Source organism: Thamnophis elegans, chromosome Z (genome assembly GCF_009769535.1).
Source record: "Thamnophis elegans isolate rThaEle1 chromosome Z, rThaEle1.pri, whole genome shotgun sequence".
Taxonomy (NCBI): domain Eukaryota; kingdom Metazoa; phylum Chordata; class Lepidosauria; order Squamata; family Colubridae; genus Thamnophis; species Thamnophis elegans.
In genome coordinates, this window is record NC_045558.1 from 123,709,144 (window position 1) to 123,731,394 (window position 22,251).

At 43.8% G+C, this 22,251-nt stretch overlaps 1 protein-coding gene across 1 annotated transcript; it reads left to right on the forward strand.

Annotated features, from left to right (window-relative positions):
* The first annotated feature begins 199 nt into the window (after window positions 1–199).
* KAT8 (lysine acetyltransferase 8) lies at window positions 200–21,327 on the forward strand. The gene is made up of 11 exons (XM_032237037.1): window positions 200–582; window positions 3,010–3,084; window positions 5,033–5,208; window positions 5,945–5,998; window positions 6,485–6,649; window positions 7,774–7,863; window positions 10,429–10,569; window positions 11,977–12,070; window positions 12,977–13,127; window positions 14,692–14,846; window positions 19,980–21,327. Exons 1-11 carry the CDS (start codon window positions 321–323, stop codon window positions 20,042–20,044), a joined length of 1,428 nt encoding a protein of 475 aa, XP_032092928.1. The 5' UTR covers window positions 200–320; the 3' UTR covers window positions 20,045–21,327.
* Window positions 21,328–22,251: the final 924 nt, after the last annotated feature.

Sequence of the window (22,251 nt, forward strand, 5' to 3'; positions counted from 1 at the left end):
TTGCTGTTTTTTTGGGGGGGGGGGAGGGGAAGCACCTTTGAGACAACCATGACCGGAACGACTGAGAATCTCTATATGGATATACAGTCAGGCAGGAAACTCGATTTCCCAGCAACCCAGCGCAAGGTGAAGGCGTAGCATCACGTGACCGGGGCCGGTTGGCGTCATACGTATGCGCTCCCGCCGGGAAATTTTTATCTCTATGACCCAGAGAAATCACTTCCGGTTTGGGCCTGTAAAGTGTGAGGGGCGGGAGAGCCGTTAGAAGCAACCGGGGCGTCTTCCCCGCGCCTGAGTTGTTTGTCGCGGTGGCGGTTGTCATGGCAGCGGCAGCCGGACCCGGAGGAGGCGACACGGCCTCCTCTGCGGACGAAGGCGGAGGGGAGCGGGGAAGCCCCCCCGGCTCGGACTCACGACGCCTGGGGCCGGGGGGGCGAGAGGAAGAGGAGGCGCCGAGGCAAGGCAGCGCGGGAGGCCTGGGCCACCAGAGCCGCCTGTCCTCGTCGCCGCCCTCTCGCGAGGCTGAAGTCACCGTGGAAATCGGGGAGACCTACCTGTGTCGGCGAGGGGACGGGACGTGGCGTAAGTGACCCCCCTCCTTCCCTCCCTTCTCTTTTTCAGCGCTCTGTGTGTGTATTTCACGTCGGAATGGGCTGCCGTCGTCGAAACGCTTGCCGCAATGCGCCTTGATCAATGACCAGGACAGCTCGTGGCTTGTTGTGCAGGGAGTCCCCGAGTTACGATCCCAACGGAGCCCCCAAATTGATGTAGCTCAGTGAGACGCTGGTTAAGTGAGTTTGCCCCACATTACGACTTTTCTGGCCACAGCTGTTAAGTGAATCTAGTTTCCCCCTTGATTTTGCTTGTCAGAAGGTCGCAAAACTTTATCCCATGACCATGGGATTTGGAAAAGTTTGCAAAATCTGATTACGTGACCCCAGGACACTGCAACCTTGGTAAATATTGACAACTTGCCAAGAGACCAAATTTTGATCGTGTCACCATGGGGGTGCTATAATGGTAAGTGTTGAAATCGGTCGTAAGTCACTTTTTTCAGTGCCACTGTAACTCTCACTAAATGAACTGTTGTAAGTTGAGGACTACATGTACAGGCAGTCCTCGACATAAGACAGTTCATTTAGCAACCGTTCAAAATTATAATGGCACTGAAAAAAGTGACATGATTGTTTTTCACAATTAAACATTTGCAGCATCCCCATGGTCACCTGATCAAACAAACTGGCTCATACTTACGATGGTTGCAGTCTCCCCGGGCCATATGATCCCCTTTTGTTGCCATCTGATGAGCAGTCAATGGGGAAGTCAGATTTACTTAACAGCCCTGTTAGTAACTTTTCCACTGCAGAGATTCACTTAACAACCGTGGCAGGAAAGGTTGTAAAACAGGGCAAATGTTCACTTAACAAATGTCGCACTTAACAGACATTTTGAGTTCAATCTTGTCATACGTCGAGGACTACCTGAAGTTCAACTGTCAGACTACTGCCAGATTCAAGTCTACCCATATCCATGGAAGTTTAGTGGATGTCATTGAACTGGTCATTCTGTTTGAGCCCAACCTAATTAGCCGGATGGTTGTGGAGAAAAACACAAGAGGGGAGGGCTGTGGACACTGTCTTGAGTTAACAAAATAACAGATTTGGAAGGCACCTTGGAGGTTTTATAGTCCAACCACCTTCTCAAGCGGGAAACCCTCTACCAGAGGTGTGGAACAATGGCCCCTTTATGACTAGTGCCTATTACTATTGATACCATTTTTTGCTTTCTAGGCTGGTCACTCTTATTTGCACGTTTTTTTATATTTTGTAATTTTATCTTTCTCTTGTATTCTTGCAGCCTCTGGATGCTGCAACATTCACTATCCAGACTTTTTGTCTTTCTTATTGACAGTTATTAATTCTGGGATATTATGTGGCAGATGCTTCCCTGTTTGAATTTTAAAGTTATTATTGTCGGTTGCCCAATCAGCCAGATGTTTAGACCCAATTTGGCATTTTTGTCTACCTATGAATCCTTTCCAAGGCCGTGGGATAGGCAGATGATGTTTGATGGTATTAAAAATATCGTCACAGATTGTAAGCTGCTGTAACTAATGCTGCCTTTTGCAATTGACTGATAGTGATTTGTTTATTTCTTTGTTTTCAATCTTTGTATATCTATGACAGGTAGACACTTTTTCTTCAAGTAGTCTTACAGTTGTTGACTCTGGTTGCTGAGCCAACAGTCCTGAGTCCTATAGCCCAGGGGTCCCTGGGCCATGGCCTAGTACCAGCCTACGTAAGTAGGCAAGCAGGCTCAGATGTGCAGCTCCATTTGCATAAATGGAACTGTCCCCTCTCCCCCTCCCGTCCCAATTCCAGCTGATGCTGGTTCACAAAGTTAGAAAAGTTGGGGACCATTGCTGTAGTTTATTTGTCACTAATTTTCCTGGAATACCAACACTGGCACAGTAATTATTACTTATAAAGACAATTATTGATTTACAACTTTGAATCACAAATTATTTTAAAGATTCCTAATATGCCACAAAATATCTAAAGCCAAATTCATCCTGTGTACCATTAAGTGAATTGGGCTCCCCCATTGACTTTGCTTGTCAGAAGGCCACAAAAGGTGATCACATGATCCGAGAATAATGCAAATCTCATAAATATGAGTCAAATGCCAAGTGTTGGAAATTTGTTCATGTGACCAATGGGATGCTGCAACATTTGTAAGTGGGAAAAACGGTAAAAAGTTACTTTTTTCAAGTGATGGAATGGTCACTGCTATGAATCCAGGAATACATGTACACAAAATCCAGGTCATTGCCTCAAACTTGACTGGTAAGATTGAACTAATTTTTTATAGGCTATTCCCATGCTGGCTTGCTACCTTTTGAAAAAAAGATGTGTTTTGTTGTCTTTTTATTGACTTATATTTCTTATATTTCTCACTTTTCATGACCAAAATGTCCTTTAACTAGATTGATGGTTGCTTCCCCTTTAGATTCTGCAGAGGTGATTCAGTCTCGGCTCAACGAACAAGAAGCTAGAGAGGAATTTTATGTTCACTATGTAGGATGTAAGTGCTCTTTTGAGATTCTGATCTGAATAATGAAGAGAAAATTAGAGGTATCTGATCTAGTTCAGTCTTCCCTAATCTCATGCCCTGGAAATAAACTGGGATGATAATTCCTTAAATTCCTAACCAACTGAATTAATCTAATTCAATATAGCAATGCTTTTATTTTTTTCCTTCCGCAGTCTTTCAAAATTAAGTTGTTCCATAAATTAAGTTGTGCCATAAATTGTTGATTTTGAGATCAGATGAGCATAGGAAGGACTGGATGAGAGCTAACAAACTGGTACTCAACCCAGACAAGACCGAATGGCTGTTGTGTTTCCCTCCCAACAATTTGGCCAGTGTTCCATCGCTCAGGCTGGGGGGTCAAATTCTACACCCCTCAGATAGGGTTCGCAACTTGGGAGTCCTCCTGGATCCACAGCTGACTTTTGACCACCACTTGTCGGCTGTGACCAGGGGGGCATTTGCCCAGGTTCGCCTGGTACGCCAGTTGCGACCCTACCTGAACCGGGAGGCTCTCACAACAGTCACTCGAGCCCTTGTGATCTCCAGGCTGGAATACTGCAATGTGCTCTACATGGGGCTGCCCTTGAAGAGCATCCGGCGACTTCAGTTAGTCCAGAATGCGGCCGCGCGAGTGATCGTGGGCGCACCGCGGTACGCCCACATAACACCCATCCTCCGCGAGCTGCGCTGGCTACCTGTTGATCTCCGGGTGCGCTTCAAGGTGCTACTTACCACCCATAAAGCCCTTCATGGTAGTGGATCTGAGTACTTGAGAGACCGCCTTCTGCCGATTACCTCCCTTCGTCCCATCAGATCGCACAGAGTGGGCCTCGTCCGAGTTCCATCCGCCAGTCAGTGCCGACTGGTGACTACGCGGAGAAGAGCCTTCTCAGTAGCAGCCCCGACCCTTTGGAACGATCTCCCCGTAGAGATTTGCACCCTCACCACAGTCCAGAGCTTCCGCACAGCCCTTAAAATCTGGCTATCCCGTCAGGCCTGGGGATAAGACCTTCATACACCCCACCCGAATGTTGAATGAATGTTGTGTTTTATTGCTATTATTATTTGTACTCACATATTATTTTTACGTTTTGTCTTGCACCCCCTTCCCATGAGTTGTAAGCCGCCCTGAGTCCCCTCAGGGAAAAGGGCGGCCTATAAGTGACAATAAAATACTATGAAAAAATTACTATGAAAATAGGAAGATTTAGTTTAGATGTAGCTTTAGGTAAGCTAAGTAAAGTTGTATTTTTTCCTGCACACTAATGATAAATCTTAGATAAAGAACCATCATAGTGTGTCTTAGTGCAGTGCGATGTAACCCAAGCTGTGCCAATTATTCCAGTTTGTAGGAAAAAAGGAAAAAGAAGCAGAAGAAAAAATTGTATGCCTTCAGTTCAATATTGAACTCAAGGAAGAAGCTGAAAGAAGGTTTATTGATGGTAATCAGGATGAAGACTCTGCTTAATGTCAATTCTGGGTTTTAGTTTTTTCTAGTACTAAAATTGAAGCTGCTGTACACAATTTTGGACAACAGCCAAAGCTTTGTTTGGAGTGGTGATTTTTGTTTGCTGTTGACAATTCACTAGCAGTCAGAAAACCTTGCTGATCATCCAGATCAGGGATGTCCAACCTTAAATGTCATATGGACTTCAACTCCCAGAATTCCCCCAGCCAGCCCTGTTAGACTGGGGGCTTCTGTGCGTTGAAGTCCACAGGTCTTAAAGTTGCCAAGGGACACCTCTGATCTGGAGGTCCATTAGTAGATTACTAGTCTACCTTCTGTTCATCCCAGAGTAGAACAAGGCAGGGTAGATTCACCTCCTCGTTCCTGTATTTCGATTTCTAGGTAGCGAACATTTTGTGTGGAATGGTTGGAAGGGGAGTGGGGGAATGGTGACATTTCTGCAACCTCCTAACTCTCCTCCGTCTCTCACAGTCAACCGACGTCTGGATGAGTGGGTGGATAAGAACCGTCTGGCCCTCACCAAGACAGTCAAGGATGCTGTGCAGAAGAACACCGATCAATACATGAATGAGCTTTCGGAGCAGCCCGAGCGCAAGATCACCCGCAATCAGAAGCGCAAACATGATGAAATCAACCATGTCCAAAAGGTGATGTGGAAGGGAGAGGTGGCTGAGAAGGTGGAATTTATGCTGTGCTACACAGTGCAGGAGGCCCTCAACTCACAACCACAATTGAGCCCATTCTTACAATTATTAAATTGCTGCTATCAAACCCCAAATCTCCCCATTGCAGTCCTTAGGTGGAGCACGGGGTACCTCAGGTGGTGGAGAGGTCATGGTTGCTGAAGGGTCATAAATTGAGGACTACCTCTATCCATTCCAGAGATGGGGTGAAAAAAACAACACAGTCCTCGACTTACGATTACAATAGATTTTCTGTTATTAAACAAGAGCATTGTTAAGTGAGTTTGGCTCTATTTTATGACCTTTTTTGCTGCAGTTGTTAAGTGAATCACAGCAGTTGTTGAGTTATTAGAATGGTTGTTCAATGAATCTGGCTTCCCCATTGGCTTTGCTTGTCAGAATGCCTCAGAAGGGGATCACATGATCCCGGGACACTGCAGCCATCATAAATAAATACATGCCAGTTGCCAAGCACCTGAATTTGATCATGTGACCATGGAATGGTAAGTGTGAAAAATGATAATACGTCACTTTTTTCGGTGCTGTTGCAACTTCAAATGGTCATTAAATGAACTGTTGTAAGTAGAGGATTACCTAAATCTGATTGCACTTTTGGTGCTGTTTAACCTGGCAGTAGTAGATGGCTTTGCCAGGAAATGCTTGCTGTTACTCACAGAGTCGTTTTTTCCTCCCACCACAGACGTATGCTGAGATGGATCCTACCACGGCAGCTTTAGAGAAGGAACACGAAGCAGTGAGTGTTTATCCATACTTGGCTTAGCTGCGTCTGGATTGAAACCCAAAGAGTTTTGGAAAAGGGATCATTACGAGCCGTGGTGGTGCAGTGGTTAGAATGCAGTACTTCAGGCTAACTCATTGCTCATTCCAGGAGTTTGATTCTCACCAGCTTAAGGTTGACTCAGCCTTCCCTCCTTCTGAGATTGGTAAAATGAGGACCCAGATTGTTGGGGGCAATATGCTGACCATCTAAACCGTTTAGCGCTGTAAAGCACTGGGAAACGGTACATATGTCTAAGCGCTATTGCTAACTGTCCACTGCCAGAAGTTTCATTCTGTCCCGCTCAAGGTTGACTCAGCCTTCCATCCGTTGGTAAAATGAGAACCCAGCCTGTGGAGGAAATATGCTCTGTAAAGCGCTCAGAACTGTAAAAGCACTGTGAAGCTGTATATAAGTCTAAGCGCCATTGCTCTGATTGTGTTTATTTTTGTTTCTTCTCAGATCACCAAAGTGAAATACGTGGACAAAATCCATATCGGGAACTATGAGATTGACGCTTGGTATTTCTCACCCTTCCCAGAAGACTACGGGAAGCAGCCCAAGCTGTGGATCTGCGAATACTGCCTCAAGTATATGAAGTTTGAGAAGACTTACCGCTATCACCTTGTACGCAAGGGGGAAGACAGTTGCTAGGGGCCTAAGGCTGGGGAAGGTTGGGGTGGGAGAGAATTAAGCACCAGAGAACTTGTAAGAGGAATGAGGCAATATCAGAAGGAAGAGAAAATAGTGTTTGGGGATCAGTGCCTATCAGTGCCTATGAATTTACGTTCCGGTAGCCCTCAACTTACAATCGCAGTTGAACTCAAAATTCCTGTTGCTAAGTTAGACAGCTGTTAAATGAGCTTTGCCCCATTTTATGATCTTTCTTGCGGCACTTGTTAAGTGAACCACTGCAGTTAGGGTAGTAATGGGGTTATTCAAGTGAATTGGCTTCCCTCTTGACTTTGCTTGTTAGAAGGTCACAAAAGGTGATCACATGATGGCAAGACACAACAACCATCATAAATATGAATTAAGAGTTGCCAAGAGGCTGAATTTTGATCGTGACCTGTCAAAACCGCGCTCAATTAAACCGCGCCTGATTAAACCGCATCGCTGACGTCATCAACAGGGTGACAACAGCCAGCGCGGAGAAAGAATGGTGCTTTAAATAGCGCTTTGAAAGCAAGCCGATTCAACTTAAGGTAAGGGTTAGGTTTAGGGTGAGCTTTAGGGTTAGGTTGAGGGTTAGGGTTAGGTTAAGGGTTAGGATTAGGGTTAGGATTAGGTTTAGGGGGGTTAGGGTTAGGTTTAGGGGTTAGGTTTAGGTTTGCAGCGTGCTTCTGTCTCCGTGCTGTTGTCGCCCTGTTGATGATGTCAGCGATGCGGTTTAGTCGAGCGCGGTTTTGTGGGTGAACCAATTTTGATCACAAGACCATGGTGCTGCAGTGGTCGTAAGTGTGAATAATGGCCGTAGGTCACTTTTTTCAATGCCGTCGTAACTTTGAATGGCCACTAAATGAATTGTTGCGAGTTGAGGGTTACCTGTGTTTAATTTCAGTACTTCCAGTATTGTCGGCTGGAAAAATCTAAATGACCAATGCTAAAATGAAGAAATGGGAGAATAATAACCTGATCAAAACTCAAACAAATGCAGAGGCTGCATTGAACAAGTCATTGGGTGGAATTCCTTGGACAAAAAAAGTCAGTTTTGGTACCCACAGGTGGTCTTCTTGTCATTGTTCTTCCAGGGCCAATGCCAGTGGCGGCAACCACCAGGGAAAGAAATCTACCGCAAAAACAACATCTCGGTATATGAGGTGGATGGGAAAGATCACAAGGTAAGAGCCCACTTCAGCTGCAGGGTTTCCACTGTCTGTTACTGTGCTCATTTTTTGTGGTCTTAAGTGGCGCGTTTGCTATTTTGGGAACCTGCATTTTCCATCTTCGCTGTTTGGAGAATCTGTCTCTTCAGATACAAAAGCCAGTCACTCTGGATAGTCATAAACAGTCATTAACTACTATATAATTTACTTCTTCCCCACATTTGCAAGTCACTTTTGCAGCCATAATTGAGCCCGATATTTCTGTTGCTAAATGAGAGAGATCTTATGTGAATTTCTCCCCTTTTTTACTACCTTTCTTGTCACATTGTTAAGTGAATCGATGCGCTGGTTAAGTTAGTAATGTGGTTGCTAAGTGAATACGGCTTCCCCATTGACTTTGTTTCTCAGAAGGTTAAAAATGATTGGGACGCTGCAACTGTCATAAGTATGAATCAGTTGTCAAACATCTGGATTTTGGTAAGGTGACCACCAGGTCTGCTGCAACAGTCGTAAGTGTGGGAAAATGGTCACAAATCACTTTTTTTAGAGTCATTGTAACTTTGGTCATTAAATGCTGTAAGTTGAGGACTATCTGTATGCAGATAAGCTTGTATGGGCCAATAACCTTCAATCTTTTCATATAGAAACAGCTGAATCAAAGAGGGCAAATAATGGGAGAATAATGCCATGCTAATAAAAACATTTTGAGAGTTGTCATCCAGAATTTCTAAAGGATGTATCTAAAAACAAACAAATAGCTCATTGAGCAAATAAGTTCAGAATTGTCAGTCAAGGTACAAATAACTAGGTTCAAATTATCCTACTTCGAACATATTACAGGTAGTCCTCGACTCATACCTATGGTCATGTGATCACAATTCAGAGGCTTATCAACCAATTCACATTTATGACGGTTGCAATGTCCTGTTGTTATGGAATCTCCTTTTGCGACCTTCCAACAAGCAAAGTTAATGGGGAAGCCAGATTCACTTAATAACCATATTACTAAGTGAGGAAGTGCAACAATTCAGTTAATGACTATGGCAAGAAAAGTTATAAAATGGGACAAAACTCATTTAACAAATGCTTGGTGACACAAACATTGGGCTCCATTGTGGTAATTTGAGGACTACTGTATGTAAAAGGCTCGGCCCTCTGAAGAAGGCTCTACTGCAGGAGTGAAATTCAGCAGATTTTGACAGGTTGATAACTGCACCATTGGAAGCCCAGAAGGACCAGTTGGGGACAAATCATAATCGAGAAGGTCCATGTAGGCACTAAGAGTTGATACCAGTTTGGCAACACATAATCAGATTTATTGACATCTGAAGGGCCCCAGATTGGGGAAGGGCAATATTGGGCATGCGTAGTAATACGGAGGCTCTTTCTATTCAACCTTTACAGTGGATAAAATCACACTTAAGAATTGGTTGCAACTGGATTTTGTGAAAACCAATCAGGGAGTTATGGAATGTATAAGACACTTTAGAATATGAAATAGAATAGAATAGAGCTGGAAGAGACCTTGGAGGTATTCTAGTTCAGCCCCCTGCTCAAGCAAGAAATCCTATACAATTTCAAAAAAGTGACGGTGTAGTCTCTTCTTAAAAACCTCCAGTGATGGAACACCCACAATTTCTGAACGCAAGCTGTCCCACTAGTTAATTGTCCTCACTGTTAGGTAATTTTTCCTTAATTCCAGGTTGCTTCTCTCGTTTAGTTTCCAATCATTTTTTTTTATTTTTCTTGCCTTCAGGTGCTTTGAACAATAATTTTACTCCCTCTTCTTTGTGGCAGCCCCTCAAGTACTGGGATACTGCTAACATGTCATCCCTAATTCTTTTCTCTAAACTAGCCAAACCCAAAACCTGAAGTTGTTCTTCATATGTTTTAGTCTTTTAGGCCTTTGATCATCTTAGTTGCACTTCTCTGAACTTTTTCCAGAGTCTCAACATATTTTTGGTAGTACGGTGACCAAAATTGGTTGCAGTATTCCAGATGTGGTCTTACTAAAACTTCACCAAATCTTGATTCTATTTTCACGTGATCTTGATTCTATAATTCTGAAACCAGAGAATTCATTTTTCTTTTCAAAGAACCAATTTTAGGCTGATTGTAAATCGGGATCGGCAAAGCGATAATTCCAGAACATGGACCAGTCCCACAAAAAGGCCTGTGTTGTCTTGAATTACTTTGGAAGGTTAATTTCCGGAAGATCCACAAGGCTCCCCACAGAATGGGGAGGTTCTGGTTCAAAGAAGGAACCTTTGGGTTTGCTATTTGTGAGGCTCAAAAGCTTCCAAAACAGGAACCGTACACAAGATCTATTTTTCTTAGATTACTTCTTGGCTTTTTGAACAAGTTGGAGATGCTGGGCTGCTGCTGTAGAAAACCAGATTTTAGTTTTAGACAAGTTTTATAGTTGCGAACGAAGTATTCTTATTTTAGAAAGTTTACCTCAGAGGGACTTTTTGTTTGTTTTGATAAGGAAAGAACACTCATCTTTCTCTTCTTTGGTTCAGGATTCCACACTTTTTTGTGTGGGTGTCCTTACTGCTTCTCGATTTATTTCCCCACCAGATTTATTGCCAGAATTTGTGTCTTTTGGCCAAACTGTTCCTGGATCATAAGACCCTCTACTTCGACGTGGAGCCCTTTGTCTTCTACATCCTTACTGAGGTGGACAGGCAAGGAGCCCATATCGTTGGCTACTTCTCAAAGGTACCGCCTGCTGGGGTTCATGGGGTGGAAAGTGAATGAATTGTAACGAACTTTGTGATCTAAACAGGTGGACAATCCCAAGGGATGTGTAAAATATTCTGTGCACTACTGGCTTTAAATGCTCTGTGTCTGAAAATTTAGGCTCTTTTGACCGAGGGACTAAAACCCAGTTGTTCTACGTACAAGGGCTTTGGGACAGATAGCAGACTTAGACTTATATACCGCTTCACAATTCTTTACAGCCATCTCTAAGCACTTTACATAGTCAGACTATTATTCCCCCAACAATCTGGGTCATCATGTCAACAGGGAAAAAGTCAAGAATAATGGTGGTGATGGCTGAGGTATAGCCATAGGGAGATTGGGAAGGGTAAGAAGGATATCAGGAATGGTTGTGGGGAGGGAGAGGAGGAAAAGCTCTGGAAAATTAGGGCTGTATGAAAAATCAGGATTTTTTTTTTTTTACACTCCACCTATGTCTTATTTTGCACACAACCATCCATGCATTCTGGGTTCCAGTTCTACCAAACCATGGCTGACCCAAATCAGCAAATTTTCTGAACTAAGAGTGCTGTTACTTTTTTTCATTTATGTGCACCCCCAAGTGAGCACTAATATTGCAGATTTCAGAGGAAACCAGAGACCTGATATCTCTCTCCCCAAACTTGCTTTCTCTGTCTCTGTCTCTGTCTGTCTGTCTCTGTCTGTCTGTCTCTGTCTATCTGTTTCTGTCTCTCTCTCTCTGTCTCTCTCTCTCTCTCTGTCTCTCTCATACACAGAGAGAGGGGGGGGAGAGAGAAAGCGTGGGAAGAGAGATCTGGTTTCCTCTGGAATCTGCAATGTCACCGTTTATTATACTTGGAAAATTTTATAACCACGGACATAAGGACAAATTTTATTGCAATTAAAATTTAACAAGTTGTATTAAAAACCTGCAGTGGAGTAGACTCCATAACAGAAAACTGCATGATGAATTGGAATGAATTCAACCCCACACATAATCTTGGAATCATACAGGGTCACTTACTATGAATCAGAAAAACCTGATGGCCATAGGTTGCTCTTAGAATTAAATTGGAAAAGAACATGGTATGCAGGCTGCCTTGAGCTTTTGGATGATTGATGGGGTACAAACATAATAGGTAATTTAAAATAAGGATGGAAAGAAGATGGTAAATAAATCAGTACCGAGATCAGTTTAGCAGAGAATTTGCAGCAGGAGGGGAAGCAGGGATTTTAACCATGACAGTGGAGCAAGCTTATTTTAGGGTTGCCAGATATAACAGATGCAATTGGTGAATTTTTTTTTAAAAAAGAAATGTGTTTTTCTGGCTGTTGATTTCTCTGCTTAATGCTAGATTCCACAGCGTCATTTATTTGACTCCTGTGATTTCTTTTCCCCTCTAGGAGAAGGAATCTCCAGATGGAAATAATGTGGCTTGTATCCTAACCTTGCCCCCTTACCAGAGAAGGGGTTATGGGAAATTCCTCATTGCATTCAGTAAGCTTAATGAATGATAAGTATAAACTTCATAGTGGATTATAAGTCTCTTAATTGCTTCCTACTGCTGGATTTGTAGATAGACATCCCCCCCCTCCATCCCAGAGACAATCCCAAAGATGCTTTTTCAGAAGGCAACTGAATTTTCTTGTTTTTTTCTTTGAAGAAGTTTCCTTTCTCATCAAAGAAGCTTCTTCAGCTCTGACTGGATGGTGGAGAATGGTTTATACTCCTTGAAGACAGCTGGACCCTCTTTTAGAGGGTCATTGAAACATTGGAAAGTTTGTCAGTGCCCTCAGGGTCACCTGAGTGGTGCAAATGGACAGGAGCCTTCTTGGCTGCAGTATGTTTTTCTGTCCTCTGTCCTGTGTGTTGAAGGTGAGGCTCAGGCTACTGGGGATGAGTCTATGTTGTCTGCGTCTCAAACTGAAGCGCAAATGGTTCCTGTAGCCTGCAATTTCTAGAAACCCCTTCATACTCCCACTCCATTCTAAGGATGTTCATCGCAAAGTCCATGGCTAAAAGTCTCTGGAGATTTCTAGTCATCCAGGTGATGGTGGTCCCTTTTTTCCCCCCTAAAAAAAAAAATTCCAAAAGAGCCCAGTTGCCTTCTGAAAAAGCACCTTTGGGACAACCGTCACCTGGATGACTGGGAATCTTCATGGATCCCTAGTGAAACGTTAACAAATGTTATATCTGCCCTGCCTCCCCCTCCCCTTTGTAACACCCCTGCTATCCTGATCACTTGAGGTGTGCGCTAAACGTTTTGAAGCCACTTTGCTAAAAAATGTGAGTTTTGATCTGGCCTGAGCTTTTCCTTGCCCTTGAAATGCCTGGATCCTGAACTGAGATGCTTTTGAGGCCTTGACTTCTGGTTTCTTCCACCACCACCCCCTCCTCCCGCAGGCTATGAGCTCTCCAAACTTGAAAGCACAGTGGGATCTCCCGAAAAGCCCCTTTCAGACCTTGGCAAGCTGAGCTACCGTAGCTATTGGTCATGGGTATTACTAGAGATCCTTCGGGATTTCCGAGGCACCCTTTCCATCAAGGACCTCAGGTGAGTGGAGATTTGGCTACTAGTCCTACAGGCAGTCCTTGGTTCACAACTATTTGTAAAATACGAATAAAAGCCCTGGTGGCACAGTGGTTACAATGCAGTCCTCAATATATGACCACCACTGAACCCAAATTGTATGTTGTTAAGTGAGAAATTTGTTAACTGATTTTTGCCCCATTTTACGACTTTTCCCGCCTCATTTCTTAAATGAGTCACTGCAGTTCTTAAACCAGTCACACGGTTATTAAGTGAATCCGGCTTCTCCATTGACTTTGCTTGTCAAAGGTCGCAAAAGGAGATCACATGACCCTGGGGCACTGCAACCGTCATAAACGTGAGTCATTTGCCAAGCTTCTGAATGTAAATCACGTGACTATGGGAATGCTGCAATGGTTGTAAGTGTGAAAAATGGTTCATAAGTCTCTTTTTTCAATGCTGTTGTAATTTTGAATGGTCATTAAATGAAATGTTCTAAGTACCTGTATTGCAGGCTAATTCTGCCCACAGCAGGTGTTCAGTCCTGAAGGGGCTCCAGGTTGACTCAGCCTTCCATCCTTCTGAGGTGGGTTAAATGAGGACCCAGATTGTTGGGGAAAATACCCTGACTCTCTAAACCGCTTGGAAAGGGCTATAAATCACTGTGAAGCAATATATAAATCTAAAATGCTATTGCTATTTGTTTAGTGACCATTCGAAGTTACAATGGCACTGAAAAAGTGACTTACAGCGGACCCTTGCACTTACGACAGTCACAGTCTTCCCATAGTCAAAAATGATCAAAATCCAGGTGTTTAACTACTTGCATATATTTATGATGGTTGCAGAGTCCTGAGGTCATGTGATCAATATTTGGGAGCCAATATTTGTCAGCTTCCAACAAAGTCAAAGAGGGGAAGGCAGATTTGCTTAATGACAGCAGAATTCACTTAACGACCACAGCCATTCACTTAAGAGCCATGGTAAAAATCACAAAATTGGGCACAACTCGCTTAACCACTGCCTTGGTTTGCATTAGAAAGTCTGGCTGTAAGTCAAGGACAATATGTGGGTATTCAGGGTGGACTGTGTGCCCTTCTGTAGCATTTGGCCCTGGAGTAACCTTAATTGAACGTAATAAGGCCTATGTCAATTCTGAAGTTGGCCTGACTGAGGCCATCTTTTAGGCTTCAGTGTTATCACAATGAGAATTAGAGATAACTGGGGGTTTGCAGCCAAAACAAAATACTTTTTCCCCGGGAACCAAGGACATTCCAACCAGTGGCTAAAGAAAGGAGGAGTGATATTACCAAGCAACTGGACAGCACCCTGATTGGACCATGAGACACTTTGTTTGGGAAAAGGGGAAAACTTTTAATGAGGTGAAAACCGCTGGAACCTTTAGAGTCGATTTTCACCAGCCTATGCCAATATGATATACCCAATGAAGGAATCTATCTGCCTCGGAGTTCTGGTTGTTATGGGTGCTTTAGTGGGAACCTTGACAGCCTATTTAGTAGGACTCCTGACCTCCTCTTATCTGGTCTTTGTCCAGCTGATATGCACCTTGTTGTTTCCCTTGGCACAGCCAAATGACGAGCATCACGCAGAACGACATCATCAGCACTTTGCAGTCCCTGAACATGGTCAAGTATTGGAAGGGGCAGCACGTCATCTGTGTCACTCCCAAATTGGTGGAGGAGCATCTCAAAAGTGCTCAGTATAAGAAGCCGCCAATCACAGGTACTGACGAATGGGGAAATGGTGGGGGTGGGATGCAGTAGTGGTTCATCCCGCTTTTTGCTCAAAGTCTGGCTTATAAATCTGTATAGGATATTCAATGCGGCATGCCTTCTTTTTTTTCTTTCTCCCCCCTTCTTCCCTCCCTCTCCCTCTCTCCTTTCTCTCTTCTCTCTCCCTCTTCCTCCCTCTTCTCCCCCCTCTTCTTTCTCTCTCCTTCCTTCCCTCTCTTTCTCTCTTCCTCCTCCCCCTCCATCCCCCCCCCCCGTTCTCCCTCGTTCTTTCTCTCCCCCTGTACAGTTTCCAGATCTGCCGTGACAGCAGAACTGAAATCTCCAGCCAACTTTGCTAGATTTAGCTTCTTGGCCTTCAACCTCCCACCCCCACAACCTTTTTTTTTCTATGTAGCTCCAGTTTAAACAATTTTATTAGCTTATAATACAGCGTACAAAGAAAATACAAAAGTAAATAGTAGGGGAAATTAGGGAAGGGAAAAAGCAAGAGAAGAGTGGTGGAAAGCATGGGGGGGCGGGGAGAAGGCATTGACTGCTGACTCCCTTTGGTGCAATAGAATAAGGCATTAACATCAAACCTCAACTTTTTATTTTTACATAGTAGTTTAAACTAGCCATTTCTATAACAACAAATCTATCTAATCAGTAAAATCCAAAATCAAAGTTCCATTTTTTCCCCCACCTCAAGCACAAAGTCCAGAAGCGGTTTCCAAGTAGTCTATGCCATTCTTAAATAACTGCATTTTCACCATTTTCTTTTTTTAATGCCATTTGTTGCTTCTTTAAATTTCCAGTTTTTACCATTCTCATGAATGTTGCTTCCTTCTTTTAGCTTTCTAGCATGGGTGAGGATATGTCTGTTTTTCTTTCTCTCTGAAACATATGCAGGTAGTCCTCGACTTACAACAATTTGTTTAGACATCATTCAAAGTTACAATGGAACTGAAAAATGTGCCTTATGGCAGTTTTTCAAAGTTACAACCTTTCCATTTGCCATTTGTGACTTTCCCTGGGAACTTCCAACGTCAATGGAGGAAGCTGGATTTGTGTAACATCCATGTGATTTGCTTAATGACTATGATAGAAAAGTCGTAAAAGTGGGCACAACTCACTTAATATCTGCATTGCTTAGTAGTAGTTTTGGTATCAATTGTGGTTGTAAGTTGAGGACTGCCTGCAATGAGTTCAGTTTCCCAGTTTTTCCTCAAGCAGCATTCTTAAGAAACATATGAAAAATGGTTGCAGGAATTGAGTATGTCTAGTCTATCTAGTAAAAATAAGGACCAGGGGTGACAGGATAGCAGTGTTCCAATATTGGAGGGGCTGCCGCGAAGAAGAGGAGATCAACCTATTTTCCAGAGGACCTGAAGACGAGACAAGAAACTAACCAAGAAGAGAATCAATCTAGAAATAAGGAGAAACTTCCTGACAGAGAGAACAATCAAACAGTGTAACAGCTTGCCTTCAAGAGGCTTTTAAGAAGACATTGGACAGCCATTTGTCTGGAATGGTATAGTGCTGGGACGGTGAACCTATGGCACACGTGCCACAGGTGGCACATCGAGCCATTTGTCAGGGCACGCAAGGCGTTGCACTGTCAGCTGGACAGCACACATTTTCGCACTGGCCAGATGACCTTAGCCTTTTTTTTGAGGCCATTTTTCGCCCTCCCCAGGCTCCAGAGGCTTTATAGGAACCTGGGGAGGGCAAAAACAGACACACACACACACACGGAGGCTTCGGGAGCTTCCCTGAAGCCTCCGGAGTGCAAAAACCGGCCTTATGGGCAAACCGGAAGTTCGGGAACAGACTTCTGGTGTGCTTGTAGGGTCGATTTAAGTCCTCCGGAGCCTTCAGGGGCTTTCCGGAGGCTTCCCTGAAGGCTCTGGAGGACAAAAAAATAATCCTACGAGCAAATTGGAAGTCCATTCCTGAACTTTCGGTTTGCCCGTAGGGCTGGTTTTTTGCCCTCTGGAGGCTTCGGGGAAGCTCCTGAAGCCTTGGGGTGGGGGGGAGGCTGTTTTCATCCTCCCCAGGCTCCTATAAAGCCTCTGAAGCCTGGGGAGGGCGAAAAAAGCATGCAAAAAATGGGGGGTCGTGCCTGTCATGCGCACATGCACACTGAGTGTCGCGCATTGCATTATGGGTGTGGCACACCTATGCATGACCCCGCTGCGCTCCCCCCACTTTTGGCATGCGAGCAAAAAAAGGTTCGCCATTGCTTGTATAGCGTCTCCTTTTTTAGCAGAGGGTTACACTAGAAAACCTCCAAGATGTCTCCCCTTTATTATTCTGTGTTCTATTTTTCACCTCCATGCTTATGGACAATATGTTCTGATCTAGGCTTTACCAAATCATGAAACAGACTCCTTGTCCCGGAAAAAAAACAAAAAACTTTTTATTTGGCTAATGTGAATTCCTACCATTCATGTCTGGCAGAGTCCCAGCAAACAATATTTTAAGGATAAATTGCAACCACAGACCTTATCAGTTCTTGGATAGTTGAGAGGCCAATAGCTTCCAGACGCAAGGCTGTACAAGGAAATACTTGGCAAGGAGTCTTTCAGATAAGCAAATCTTCCCACTAACCATACGAACTAATTGTTTCCTTCAAACACCACTCCCCTTTCGCTCCTGTTTCTTCCCTAAGGGAGGGCCCATTCAGCGTCCCCTTGCGCCTTTTCTTCAGAGTCTGCCCTTGTTCCTTTGTTGTTCCCTTCTCGTGACAGCTCTGCGCATTGGGAACAGGCTCCAGATGTTCTTCAGCCCCACTAGCTGATAACTCTCGGATGACCTGGCCCAACCTTTGCCTCCAATGGAGAGCCCTCATCACAGCCTTCTCCAGACTCCAGGACTGGCCCATGTTCCTCCCCAACCTCCTCATTGTCCGAGTCTGCCACTAGCTGGCCACAACACTCTCCTCAGGCTTGTGGCTCCTAAACTTGTCCTGTCCTTCTAGTTTTCCTGATTCATGGAACTGCTTTCCAGTCTTTGCTGTGCCCTTCAGTACCAGCTAAACTGACATTCTTGGGATTCCTTCCGAGGAATGGACTTCAAACTGTCTCCTAGGCAATTGCTTCCATTTCCCTTGCACCAACCGGGGCAGTTAATATTTAACTCCCATAAGATAGCTGGAGAGGATTATTTATTCAGGTTACCATATCGGAATGCACAAGAGATGCTGAGAAAAGGCTAAGCTCTTATTTGAAGCATGTTTCATATGATGGACATTTCATAGGGTGAGATTTTTTTAGGCAGAAAGCGTTGCCAGTCTCCACTTGCACCTTTCATTAACAGAGTTGGAACTCTAATCCAACCTCCCCACCCATCTACCCTAACAGCAGACCCAACACCAGTGATGGCGAACCTTTTTGGTACCAAGTGCCCAAACCAGAATGTGCGTCCATGTGCGAGCACAGGAAACCTGAAGACCAACTGGCCGTCATGCACATGCCTGTTTTTTGGGGCGTTTTTCAGGCTGGGTTTTTTGGGCTGTTTTCTGGGCCGTTTTTTGCCATCACGGCTCTACACCATTTGTGACAGATGGCAGTCCAGAGCTTTGTGTCAGAGCACCAAGCACAAACACAGTAGCTGAGAAGAAAAAAAAATACCTTTTTGATTATTTGGTGGGACATAAATCATTCAGCACTCAAGGTATGCAATTTCTTGTTTGAGTTTCCAGTCATAGCTGGTTGTTTATCTAACCTTGGCTCACTTCATACCACTTCAATCTGTACACACCGGATCTTTCCTGTTTTGCATCACAAGCAGCGGTATAATATAAAACGCAAAGAAATTGAAATATTTGTATATTATGAGTATAAACATTTAAATGACTTCTCACTGCATTATAAAGCCGTTTCCTCAATTAAGCCAAACAACCCGCTTTGAATTTATTGGCAACTGTGCCCGGTATCTATTAAGAGTCATCTTGAAAGGAATGAGATGTTGCAGTTTTTTGCTGAAAGAGGCATTGTTATTTTCCCCCCAGAGAGTGGATGACGTGGCTCCTGTTACATAAATATGCCATTTATGTCACAGGAGCTTCAGGGAGATTATTTGGACCCCCTCCCAGATCTCTTTCCTTTTCAAAAGGGGCTGGGTCAGGAGCTGCCTGCTGGGCGGGGCAGAAAGTCTGTGGAGCTGCTACAAACAAGGCATAAACGCTGGCATTGTGGTCACCCAGGGCCTCTCAAATCTAAAATGAATCCTCCATGGCACTGACAGGTAGTCCTCAAGTTATGACCACAGTTGAGCCCAAAATTTCTGTTGCTAAGCAAGACAGTTAAATGACTTCAGCTTCATTTTACAGCCTTTCTTACCGCAGCTGTTAAGTGAATCCCTGCAGTTGTGAAGTTAGCAACACGGTTGTTAAGTGCATCTGTCTTCCCCATTGACTTTGCTGGTCAGAAGGTTGCAAAAGGGGGTCACGTGACCCCAGGACACTGCAACCATCATAAATATGAGTCAGCTGCCAAGCGTCCAAATTTTGTTCATACGACTGGCAGTGGTGGGTTGCAAATCCCGTTCCATGGTGTCCTCATGGACACGCGCACATGCACAGTGCATGCATGGATCCTAGCATCTACACGATGCTCCAGCTGTTCCATGGACTGTCGCGCAGGCGCTGTATGCGCCATGTGCAGAAGCCTTTAAACACTGGTAAGGAGCGCAGGCAGGCGTGTGGGCCCTCTGGCTCCGGTACGCCCGTACCGGGACATACCGCCTGCAACCCACCACTGGACTGTGGGGATGCTGCAGCAGTCATAAGTGTGAAAAATGATCCTAGCTCTTTTCTTTTTTTTTAACGCTGCTGTAACTTCAAACAGTCACTGAATGGTTGTAAGGCAAGCCTGCATTTGTGTTTGCCGTCACCAGCCCAAGGCATAATTTTATTCAGTGTGATATCTGTTGCAATTTCTCTAGTAGTTGATTTGGTTAACCTATTGAATTTTCATCAGCATTCTCAGTTGAGGCTCAATTGAGGCACAGACATCCATGCCCCATTATAGTCGAGATAGGGATGAACTTTATCTGACTGCTCTGCCCTTTTCCACTTACCCATTCAGACCTACTAACTTTTCTTATTTCTTTTCTCCTCCCACCCCCCCTCTTTCTCCAGTGGATTCACTCTGCCTGAGATGGGCACCTCCTAAACATAAGCAAGCCAAGATTTCCAAGAAGTGAAGGAAAAACCGACTTGAAATGCTGAAAGGGTTTGGCTCCACATCTGCTTTCTTTTATTTTAGAAGATGTTCAGTAATTTAGCATTGCTGTCAGTCTTGTACAGGAAGGGCATACATGGAACAGGTGATTTGGGGTTATGAGAAACACCTGAAAACAGATGATTTTTGAGTTTGCAGCAATCCTGCCCAGGTGGGTTCATTTGAATGAAGAACTACTTATTTATCCCTTTTTTTTTCTTTTGCTGTTCGATATATAACTGGTTTTTTTCTTTCTTGCCAAAGCTGATATCTTCTCTAAAATAGAACTGGTATCCTCATTCTTATCATAAAAGGAGCAGATAAATCATTCTATTATTTCTTATTGACTGTTCTAACTGACATTGGGATAGTACTGGTCCCGGAATCAAACAGGTGATTAAATATTGGCAGAATTGTGGTGGAACACGATCTGAGCAGTAAATAAACACAGGGATTGGATATTTGAGCAGCATATGGTCAACGAAAGTTGGAGGCAACGTTTACTACCGGTAATACTGAAAACTAGATTATTGACTATCCTGGGAAGGAGGATTGACTTCTCTGTAAGAGATGCTGAAGAACTCAAATTTACTAAAACATCGAACAATCAGCCTTGTTCAAAAAAATTGGGGGGGGGATGTGTCTTCTGTAATTCTCTAAGTCTCTCTTGGTAGATCTGTTGTCACTTTCAGTATCTTCCAAAAGGAAGCAAGTCTATCAAAGCTCATACATGTTTTTAGGTATATTAGATAAATAGCTTGAATCCTTCCACTGTTACATAGCTATTAGCAACATGGGACAAAAGAGAATGTTTTGAAGCGGTATCACTGGCTCCACAGTCAATTTTTAAGCTCAATGCTGCCAAAAAAATAAGTTGTATTAGAGTCTAGTGCCAGTAGACGAGAGTCAGGATTTGGGTGTTAAGACTCGGGGGGGGGGGGGGAGGAAAAGTGGAAATAGGCACATATAAAAAGGCTGATCCACAGTGCAGTGTGGCTTCTATGATATAACTAAAAGGAAATAACCAATTCCTTTTGCAGAGCCTTAAAGGAAATGGTTCTTTCTAGAAACAAAATGCTAAACGGTGGGGGGTAGGGGGGACACGCCTTTTAAGTTAGGTGCCCTTTTAAACAGCAGCTTTTACCCAGATGAATAGACAAACTCCGGATTGGAGAAAACTGTCCAGAAGGATTTTGTAGGATTGCTCGACATTTCCCCTTCTGTCTTATGAACCATGTTTCTTGGTGATCAAATGAGAAGGGACTTTTCCAAAAGATCAAAAGTTTCTTGAAAGCGATTAAGTGAACCGAAGGGGAAAAACTTGCCGCTCTTTATACCACTGGTTTACGCTGAGGTCCTCGCACACTTTCAGTCCTGGGGACCATGATTTGGGGAGGGACCCTGAAAAGCTTGTGGTGCATGTCTTGGATAGAAACATCTATTCACCATAGTTGCTGTAGTTTTTATTGTGTATACCATATATACGGTGGTGTTCTGCTTAAGAAATATTTTAATAAAAAAAAAACATAACACCAGTGCTGTGCCATTTTTGTGACTCATTTACAAGAATTACAGCTGATCCTTAATGGTGGCACAGTGAAAAAACTGCCAACCACAAGGAACAGCCCTGGGAAAGGAAAACTAGAGAAAAGATCCTTCTTCTAAGGAGGAACAAACCTATAGCAGGAAATGAAGACAGATTTGTATCGATATGCTTAGGTCACAGAAACTGTCCTTTTCATAACAGGTAGTTCACTAAAGCATCTCTTCCTCCTCTCCATAAGGTTTGACTAAACCACAGCACGCCAAGACAGTAATTGTTTTAACACTCAACCTCGGTGAACCTCACTTGCCAAATATGACTGGGTTGTTTTTCTTGATCCACTCGGGTCTGGTGACAGTTTTGTATTAAGAATTGCACACCTATCGTAATGCAGTCTCTCGACCAACTCATGCCAAGTATTCATGCCACAGCTCATGTGACAAGATCAATTGCATGAGTCATCACGCTCGGCTTCAGGCTATGCAGATCCTGGTGCTTTGGAATCTACTTCCTGCATGCCTTCTGGAGAATTCTACCTGGAGATGTTAAAATCTAATAAGCAACTGCTTCGCCACCTGTTAAAAATTTTCCCTAGTTACACCTTGACATTTCTTAGGAGATTAAAGTCCATGAGGCTTCCCTTTTGG